Source organism: Scomber scombrus, chromosome 3 (genome assembly GCF_963691925.1).
Source record: "Scomber scombrus chromosome 3, fScoSco1.1, whole genome shotgun sequence".
Classification (NCBI taxonomy): Eukaryota; Metazoa; Chordata; class Actinopteri; order Scombriformes; family Scombridae; genus Scomber; species Scomber scombrus.
In genome coordinates, this window is record NC_084972.1 from 11,064,556 (window position 1) to 11,075,822 (window position 11,267).

Consider the following 11,267-nt stretch of genomic DNA (forward strand, 5'->3'; position numbering starts at 1 on the left):
GAGGCTGTTTTTCCCTGACTGATCAATTGTTCAGAAGGTGGAGTTTTTAGAGATAGGAAACTATATATAGTGTTGCCAAAACTGGAGTAGGGGGAGAGACTCAGATCGGCACCAGGGACTCTCTCAAGATTGGATGTTTGACACTGTTCTCTTTTGTAATAAAATCTTTTAAAATATACAAGTGAGACGTGTCTTTTTCATCAACACATCAAGAGATAACCATTTTATACTACAATGGTAAATCAACTACACTCATAGCGCCTTTCTTGTCTTCAATATATGTCAACATTCACCCGGTTATATAAACTACAAGTGTTGCTGGAGTTTTGACCGCTTTAGACTATTTTCCCTTCTCCGTGCACCTTGGAAGTCGGTAAAGTTGTGCCACAAACTCCCTGTTTCTATAACATTCACACATTCACATACACAGAAGCTGCCATTCAAGGTGCCAACCACCTCATCAGGATCTAATGTAATGCACATTCATTCATACACTCACACACAAGCAATTTGGGGTTCAGTATCTTGACCAAGGAAATGTGGGCTGGAGAAGCCAGAGATTGAACCTCCTGAGCCCCACCAACCCATGGAGATAATAAAATGTCAGCTTTCCACTCAGAGAAAGTCTGTTGGGGATTCATTCCCCTAAACTATGAAATACAAATGCAACTTTTCAAATAATGTAATTAACTCTTCTTTAACAATGTCAATGCAGCCTAAGCCCTAAATGTACTCAATGTGCTACTGTATAATGCACACAGTGGCAACATTTTTTAAATCTTATTTTTTCTTAATGATCCAAATCAAAGTTTTATACCAAAGCAGTAATATTCTTTAGTTACTATTAGTCAATTTTGGGATGTGGAGCAAGCTGTAAACACAAAATGATGAATGTGTTAGTAAATAGCTGCCTGCACACATCTAACAGACATTTAGCACCTTAGCGTTCACTTAGAGTCATGTGCCTGTCCACTCTCCTTTTAGCTCTGTTAGTTACTAACTTTGCCTGTCGGTTTTTGGTGCTGGGCGGGTAGGGCACAGTGTCAGTTTTGCTCTGTAAATAACTGCCTGCTGAAACAAGGTTGATAAGGGTCGTCCAGACCAAACCAAAATGGTAAAGTTCTGGATGTAAAATAAAGACAATGAGCTGAAAGATGCTGAAATGCTCCCAGGGGCTACAGAGGGATTGCAGATTCTGATCTGTGATAATTCTTTGTGGATTTAAGAAAACTCTCTCAGTAAGGCCATTTCGACATGTTTCTTGGAATATAAAAAATCTTAGCTGTCCCTTTTTCCCCTCTGTCAGGCTTATCTTAACTGGTAACAGTCCAATAATTGGTCTATGATCCTCTGTGCACTAAATCTTGGGTAAGCTGTGTCAATGTAAGAATGCATAAACCCAGGTCTCACTGATGCTGCACTGCGGGTCGTCTTATCCCAGCTGGAGATGAGAGTAGGCGAATAGATTAGACCTTTTGGAGGCTGCTCTAACAGTAAAAAAAAATCTAATTCATGTACTGAACAATTTAATTTAATTTAATTTAATTTAATATTAATATATACTGCATATAGGCATAAGTACAATATAGGATATCTGATATTTAATGCACTGGAAAAAAGATTACTTACTCCAAAAGGCTAGCAAATTAGACCAACATTGACAAGAAGCAAAGGCGTCTCACTAACATCCACATATTGTAAAAATCCTATAATCATGTTGGACTGTGCCTGTTGGGGATATACATAGCAAACCATAGTTGACTTTTGCAATTGCAAGGCAACTGAAGAGTGACAATGTGTGGGTGCAGAATGGGCCATGGCACATAGCATACATGTCCTTCTCTCACACACAAACAGTGACAGCACTGTTTACAATATGAACTAAGGAACATGTGATGTTGTTTTTAACTAGGATAAACTGGGTGAGCCAGGCTGTCTTCCCCTTGGGCCTTGATCCCATCATCCCCCGTGATGAAACAATCACAGCTCAGAAAGCCCAGCTATGACCTGGAGTTATACTGGTTTACAGTAAACTGAACAGAAGCAGACAAATGGTTAATTGTTGTGTTCCAAGAGCCTTACAGTTTTTCATTTAAATCATCTCCTGTGAGAATGTAGAGGCTGGAGGGTTTACATTGTTATCCTGTGACTGGACAAAAGCAAAGGATGAAAGACATCATCTCTGTAGTCTGGAGCTCAGAAGAACGAGCAGAGGAGAAAGTTCATTTCATGGTAGCATCCCCCAACAGCTACTGCTGGAAGACCACCACATAAACCAGAAAGGGGGGGTTAGAGTGAGCAGATAGAGGTAATGAAAATGTCATGTGTAAAAAATCTCGATTCTTCCAATTATACAAGCTAATAGTATCTGTGTTAGGTCCATTTTAATTACTTTAGCCAGACCTGTCCTCAAGTGAGAAATAAACCTGCTCCTTGATTATCTTTACAAGGTTTAGTGGAGATAGTAACAGTTAATTGCAGATATTTCTTTCCACAGCAGGCGGGGAGGTTTAATTGGCTGTCACTCACTGTTAGCTGGTTAGAGACTACAGTAAGGTATGATGGATGGATTACAAGGCGCATTACAGGAAGACACCTAAAGATCACAATATATTTATATAAATATTCTTTTTCACTGGAAAGTACTAAATAAATAATCTTTTTTTTTATCAGTGATGTATTCGGCAAAATTATATAAAACTTTAAAGTATGAAAATGGCTTCTAACCATTCTTTCTGCAGTAGCATCATGCATTTTGTCATGACTGACAATCTCTTTATTACCCGAGAGATAAAGAACTCTCTGCAGTTATTGTATGTAAGTAAATAGGATAAACGCAATACCATTTCCATGGTGGATTCTCACAAAAAATGAGAGCCCGGCTGATAAAAAAATCTCATGACACCAGAATCAGCAAATCAAAAGCCCATCATCTGTCTGCCTGTAGCTGTTTGCAATGAATGTCACTTTTTCCGTGAGCCTATTTTCCAGATGCTCTGTTAGAAGAGCAAATTGACAGTTGCCCTTGCAGGTGTTTCATTTGGTGTCCCATTCTTAAAATATTAAAGCAGTCCTCCTTACAGTCAGTGGAACTTATTTAAACGAAATCTGAGTTTAATAGTATTGTGTTTTTTTCCAGTTCTAATTACATTTTGTAAATGTTCTCACCTGCAGTACCTTGCCTTCTTCAGGGTGCTGACTGAGGTTGTTTCCTGTCTCCTGATATATATGTATATGCAATAAATTTTTATAAAGAAACCAGAAACAACCGCACCTTACTGAGGGCAAGCTGGAGAGATTGTGTCTTTAATTTTGATAGTCGATTGAAGCTCATAGTGGTCTGCACCTTCCTGGTTGTGCATTCTCAAAGGTAAGAATAATAACATTTTAAACACTGCCTGAATATTTGTCAGAAATTTGATCTGACCACAGACTGAATTACAGAAATCAGGCCTTCCAGCTTGTCTTCAAAATTAGGCTTTGCAGATATTGCAGTACCTTAAAGAGTCACGTTCCCTTAATTGCGTTGTTCATTTATTATGTGTATATACGAATGGATAGAATATTGTGCACTGTATAATTAAGACTACCAAGAGCTGAGAGCATACACATGCACAATGCCTGCATGCAGGTAATTTAGAAGACCACATTAATATGATGTTTGACATCTTGTTTGGGAACCATGCCAAGTGAAATGAACTGGCACTGGAGTAACCATTGATTTTTTTGGTCTGTTTAAACAACTCTTTCAAGTCAAATATGGTTGTGATTGAGGATATAGTATAGATGAAGCTCCATTAAGGCCCCTGAATGTAACTGTACTGGTGAAAGCTGCATTTGAGACATGCTGATGAGTTCAGTGTTTAAGGGGCATTCAGTGAAAGACTGGCTCAAAGCCTGCTCCTGCTGTAATGTTGGTATAAACATGTTTCCCTATTGGAAAGTCAGTAGCTAGGCATGAAAGTTAGAGTAATTAATCATTTGTAAAAGTTTATCACCATTTGGCACCTCACAACAACTGACATCTTAGACCGTATCCTATTAACAGCATCCACTGAGATGAAACCTATACATGCAAAGGCCAGCAAAAACCATGGTGGCATTAACATCTGATATGTCACATACTATGTCTGTGATGCTCTTGTCAAATGACAAGGAAACAGGCTGACCTGAAAGGTGCCAGAGAGGTGACATGAATACAGAACAGTGGTTGTGTGAAGACACACAGCTCCATATGATATTTATAAAGGTGGTCTCCAGGACGAATGATGGATGGCACCCACCAATACTTATAAATTAAAAATGAGTACCTGCTTTGAGAGAGCTGATGTCTAAATGTCAGTGCAAAGTGACAGTGGAAAAAAAACCCAGCAAGAACGAAAGGATTCATGGTTCAAGACATACATCAAAATCCAAACAGTACTGATTTCTTCCTTCACTTTACTTGAAGGTGAAAATACAGATTGATCCGGAAAATAATACATTTGTTTTGGGAAAGGTTTTACTCTGTATCAATTCAAGGGTCAGACATGCAAGTGGTTTTAAAGCCGGCAATAGTTTTAAATCCAAAACAAGACACCAAAGCAGAAACACAATGGGTTTCTGTTCCATTAGCTTTAGGTAAAAATAAAACCATATCTCCTCTTGCTTGGTCTTGGATTTAGAGAGAATGGAAAAGACTTGGAAACTGAAAACAGATTAAACATAAATACTGAAGCAGTATAGGCATGTCTACAGAAATCAAATGAAAATAAGGGTTTCATCCTAAATGAGACATTCACTGGCTTAGAGATATGTTTGCTGCTCTTAAATTGTCATTGTTGGAATGAATGCAAATGCACTGTTGGAATGCACATATGTTACAGCACAAAGGATAAGCTTCACACAATGCTGGATGTTAATGCAGACTTTGCTGCTTTGAAGTATGTTTTCGTGTGCCAACAATTACACAGACAAATCAATGCCATATTTATAAAAGTCTCACTCTCTAAAACACATTCATCCACCAATACAATGTAATGAAAGTTTTGTACATGACCATGGGTTTTTCCATGAGCAGTAAAATATTAAGTATTCACTGACAAATCTCAAGGGAAACCATACACGTCCTGATAGTTGTTGAGATTTTTATCGGGCACCTGCTCTTTAAACCATGCACTCCACACGCTGACTGAATGTTGTGTTGATGCATTATGTGCATGACAACAATTATGGCTCACTCTCTGCCATGGTTTCCAATCAAGTGAGTCCGTGGGTTCGTGGACCCATTTCATTATGACTGGACAAACTCAAACCGTTACTAAAACAAGACTACCCCAGCCTCAGCCGTATCACAGTGATGGGTCTAAAGCAGGTCTGAGGCACATTAGTCTCCTGTCTGAAAGGCGTATAACAGTCTACAGACAAACTACTGGCTCTGCTTGAGTTGAGTGCTCACAGTGGCCTGCTTACATGCTCACTATAACAATGCAGATGCTGATGTTTAGCAGGTACAAAGTTAAGCGTCCTCATATGGCTGAAACTGTGGGAATGTCACAAGTTTTGCAAGTATTTGGTCAATAACCAAAGTGACCAATTTTGACTTGATGATGGAGCTGGAAGGTTATGGTATCATAAACATTATCATTTGGCAAAGGCTATTTGCACCCCTGGTGCAAATATCAATGAATGCTATTTGCACCCCAGTACAATTAGAAGTGGATGCTATTTGTACTCTAGTGCATGCTGCGGGACTGAGTGTCGGAGGGGAGTGTCTGGAGATCTGCGGAAGACTCCTGTATCCTACCGGGACAGCGGGATAAATATAAGTCGCTGTTCTCTTCTGTATATCATATAATAATTTCTGTCCGGTGAGATCTATCACTTCCCGGCGTGAATAAATGTCAGGTGTGACGTGTGAGCGTGAGCAGCTTGAAATGCGCGTTTAAATTCAGATATTTTCGATTGTATGCATTTACTTAACAAAGTTATGAAAATGCAGCAAGGTTTTTCCGCTGAAAACATAATCAACAAGTAACTGCTACTGCAAAGACTCAAACCCTTGACTCTTGCACTAATGACGGACATGCTACCCATTAGGCCACCTCTCCGGTCTTATGAAGTGATGTGACAGCCCACCATGTTTGCTAATATGGAAGATAGATATTGGCGACAAATTATTTCTAACTGACAAACTGACACTTGTATGCATTCACTGAGGAAAGATTATGAAAATATAATACAACTTTCCCACCAGAAATGTCTTTAGAACAAACATTAGAGATGAAACCTTTCTAAATTCGCCCTTTTCTGTTTTCTGCGTGGAAGATTAATGTCCGCCATGTTTTTACGTTGTTATACGTCTAGGGTGCAAATAGCTCAGCTGTGTGGCGGAGGCTATTTGTACCAGGGGTGCAAATAGACACTCCGTTATCATTTATGTCTGAACTAAACCAATAGATGTTAAGATATTTCATTGAATACATATAAACTCCAGCTGGCGGACCTAGAGAAAAGGTCTTGAGATCACCAAAGTCTTTCAGAACCATCCTCGGGGCACCATGGATATCTATAGCAAATTTCATGGCAATCCACCCAAAAGTTGTCAACATATGTCACAGCATACCAAAACATGTCAACCTCACAGTGGCACTAGAAGAAAAGTCAGGTGATCACCTCTGGGGACCGTGAATGTCTGTACAAATTTCATGGGACAGTAATCCTTCCAACAGATATTTCAGTCTAGTTGAAGTTGGTGACCAACCAACCAAAACACTGACATAGCCATCAATAGAGCTACTCCACTGGCATAGTTAAAATATGTCACGCTAACTACAGTACAGAAGATGGAGAGCACTATTTGTCACAGTTGAATTTTTCTCCAGATAAATGCATGTAATTTATGGTTTTAAACCTACATTTCCTTGGCACCAGTGGGCTATCTCTATCTCAATTATGTGGCGAAAACTATTATGCTGACCTCTCTTGGCCAGTTATCTCTTAGCCTAATCTAGGTTGCAAAATATCTTTCTGGTAAATAATTGTAACCTTCTACTTCTTTACAGTAACTTTTATAGGAAAACATTTACAAATTAAATTTAAAAAATAAGTGATTAGGTAAATGAGTCAGTAGTTTCTCCCTCTCCCTTTTTGCTTTAACATCATTTGCCACTTGCCCTTACACTTGGCAGCCAAAGGGTAGACCTCCAAATTACCAGTAATTAAATTTCATAAACAGCAATTACATGCTTATGTTGACGTTTTACCATGTTTCTCTTTTATGGTCAACTGATGTCTTCTGTTTGACAGGCATAACTAGCTTACTGGGGTTTACTCATATTGCAAACTTCAGTATCAGTATTCAGTCTGTTGTGTAAGGGAACCTTAATTTTCCATTACAATGTATGGATTACGAATACATACAATTGGCCTGGACCTCAATGAACAGCAACAGGTACTCAAGATCACCCTTTAGGCAGCAAGTCACAAAATGCTGCTGATAAAGATCCTCACACTTTCTCAATAACCAAAAGGTATAATTGCATACTTTGAATATGGTAAAGTAATTTAGAGGAGATGCATTTGACCTTTAATTTTAGCTAAAGTCAACAGAATCTGCCAAGAGAACAACGCTTCGTATCATTGGCTTTCTGTTAACATTACACAACTGAATTTGGCATTCAAAGCACATGTGCCTTAGGCTAATGTCTGTTTTCAGCTCTAAAGAGATAAACTGAAAATCTATCACATAATACGTTGCCAATGCACAGATAGGAATTGTGTGCTTTGGTTGTGAAACACACCACAGCAATAGTCCAAGTCAACATGGCTAAACTTGAGTGTGAGAAGGTGCGAAGTAAGAAAATCAGCATAATTTCCTCCAGAGTAAACAAGGTTTTGATTGAAAATTCTAACTGATGTATTACTGAAACAAGGGACAAATAGAACCAATCATATACTGTACAGGGCAAAAACTTGAGTTTATTTGTCAAGTGGCCAAGGAAGGTGTTTAGCTGATGGGCGGAGTGCTGTCAGGCAGCCTGCACTGTTCAGTTGGACACGAAAAAGTGATGGGAAATCCTTCAGTGCTTTAGTTTTTCTCTGGTACCAACTCAAGCTTGAATGCCAAGTTGAAATGAAACTGTCAGCTGGTGTGTAGCTGTAGAGTTGAAGATATCTGACACTCATCCATTAGGCTTCATCAGTTCTGGATGGAAGGTCCTTGCCAATAAAACTTAATTCACACCAGAGCGTCAAATTAGTGTTTACTGAGGTCACACGACAGACATGTGAGAGAGTCATCAGTGTCAGATGAATTAAGGTGAGAACTGGTGTGAAATCAAAAGGTTGTCAGGATGATGTTGTAGGAAGCTGATAGGATTAAGGACACTTAAGCTTGTTGGAGAGATGCAAGAGAAGTGATACTAAAGCAGTGCTGTAAACAGCAAACAGGTAGAGTCAGATGTATAAACATACACCATTTCCTATACAGCAGTGGTCTCCAACCCTGCTCCTGGAGAGCTACTGCCCTGCATGTTTTAGGTATCTCCTCACTCTAACACACCTGATTCTAATAATCAACTCGTTATCAAGCCCTTTGACGAGCCTCAGCTGCTTGATAACGAGTTAGAGTGAGGAGATACCTAAAACATGCAGGGCAGTAGCTCTCCAGGAGCAGGGTTGGAGACCACTGCTATACAGCATCTGGTAACATATCTAAATAAATGGTTGTCTACATGTGCAGATGAAAAATAAGGTGATAGATGAAATTTAAATAATACAACATTGTGTGCAAATTTTACTGATTGTGTGATTGTCTTTTTGCAGTCTACACAGTAATTTGTGGTAATCACAGGCGCAATTTTAAATCTTATTTTAATTTTGTATGATGATGTTTATCATTCTTTTATAGTCATTTTATTTCACTTTTTACAATGCTCTTTGCATTTATCATTCATTATAAAGAACTTTGTAAAGTCTGTTTCCGTAAGGGAACAAAATTTAAATAATGAATTACCTTTCTGATGTTTAATGCGTGAGACATTACTGCTGATGATGGTTTAGAGCAACTTGTGATGGTCTAGCATTATTGGTGAACCTGGGTCATGATCTTTAAATTTGCACTTCAATACAAATAAACCTATCAACATCATGTTTAAGGCAAAGCAGAAATGCCTTAAGAAGCAGGTTCTATTTAATTTCTGTCTCCAAAAGCAAACTCAGACTTTATTAACGTCAAAAGAAAAAGCTTTAAAGTCTCTCTGGACATGCAAAGTCAATAAATCTTGTGAGGAAAAATGTGGTACTTGCTGTCATGGTTGACCTTTTTTGCTCCATCCAGGCTTTAGTTGTCCTAGTTTTAATTTGCTGGACTCCAGTAAAAGAAAACTATCACAAAGCAGCCTTCAAAATATCCTTTAGGGGAACTATAAGGGTGCCATAGAATATACTACATTACTATACAGTCTACAATTTCCAACAACACTGACCTTGCCCAGCAGCTGTGGCAGTCCAAGCACCTGCCCTGTAAACACTCCCAAGCAGATCAGGATGGAGTTGAACTGGCCAATAGAACCTCTGATATGTCTTGGAGAAATTTCTCCCAGATACATGGGGAGGGCGCTGAGAGCTATACCTTTAAGGAAAAAACAAAAGGTTTAATCTTTTATGATATGAACATTTCAGTTTCACATTTAATGTGCTACATAACTTGCCTAAACAAAACAACAACGGTCTCAACCTGTGTGTTGCTTTTTTCCCTCAGGAATAAGTGAAGGTGACTTTTGTAAAATCATGTAGATATCCTATCTGTCAGCTACTTTGCAGTCAAAAACAATACATAAACATACAAGAAAAACTCTACAAACTGTATTCAACATACAGCAACATTTGAGAAATGTTGAACTGTCTTGAATTGTGGGGCAATACCATGGCTACTAACCTGGATCGCCTGCATATGATCATTACTGATAGAACATTCATCCGTAGAAAGCAGATAATGTGTATATTTTTTTTAGGTAAAACACATCTCACGGACATTAATGCCAAGGTGGCTATTGTTGCTCATATGACACTTTACAAATCCAAGAAAATATGATGTTCACCAATTCAAATGATATTTTAATCAAGGACTAAGTCATTACCAAAACTGAACTGTACATCACTATTATGTCCACAGAGTTACCCAAGGAGGTAGGTAGCACTTTATTTTTTTTCATTTCTGCCTGCAGGTGGTTTAACCTACTGCCTGCCTGACAATTTTCTGCAACTAAAATTCAATTAAATTTATATTTGCAGGCAACACAACCTACCACAGATGGGATGAATGAGCACGGATCTTCTGTGATTCGATATGTGCACTCACAAGTGAAAGTTATCCTTTATCCTTTTTTTCTCCTTTAAGTATCTGGGTACACCAAAAGCCTAAATTAATCAAAATAATTTGCACCTTTGTGATTTATTTTCCATGCAGATATTAGGTAACTATTTTTAAAAGCAATGCTGTAAACGTTACGATTTCATTTGAAGCTGTAGGAATGTTGTGTATATTTTTTTTAGTCTACAGTGTTTTTCTGAGACGGTACTAAGAAACTAAATAAAGGCAACACAGCTAACAAAAATGAAATTCATACTTTTACTGTGAAACATTAAACTTCCAGGAGTACCACAGTAGATAACAGTTAAGCATGTTCCTGCATTCTGTTCTTCCTGCATGGTCAACTTGGCAGTAACAGATTATTATTGAGACTATAATTATCCTGACTCCTTCAACTATGCTTTTCTTCTGTTATTTGCTTTTAGATCTATTTATACAGCGCTTTTCACAAATACAATTGTTGTCTGGGACTAAAGGCAAGAGCTTGTTTCATGGGCAGTGCACACCAATGGTACACCCACACAGGTGATTTTAATTATTTTGGCTGATGAGAAGTCCTTATCATTATTACCAAAGGCAGTCCCACAACCGGACGTCACTCCTAGCACAGCTTCGACCACCTACAACCTGAGCTGAAGTTTGATTATTATTATTATAGGATAACTAAAAAAAACCATGTGTGGGAGTCCTGGGCTTTCACAGAGAACAGCTACAGCAGTTATTGTTCATCATACAGCAGATCATGATACAATGTAAAACCTCATTTCCATAATGCTCAAAGCAAAAACATGGGCAACCATGGTCCCGTAAAAAAACAGGAACAATTTCAAGAATCTGAATGCCACCCAGAAATGATGTTAAGCACCCACACAACAATAAATTGAATACAGGTAATTTGCCCTGTTCAACATTT

General features: G+C 38.4%; 1 protein-coding gene across 1 annotated transcript in view; it reads right to left on the reverse strand.

The window, feature by feature from the left end:
- slc2a9l2 (solute carrier family 2 member 9, like 2) overlaps nt 1-11,267 on the reverse strand; it is a gene marked incomplete in the record, with an annotated part of 95,673 nt that overhangs the window by 62,444 nt on the left and 21,962 nt on the right. The window contains 1 exon segment of the mRNA XM_062415573.1: nt 9,468-9,613. Coding sequence (XP_062271557.1) covers nt 9,468-9,613 — 146 coding nt within the window.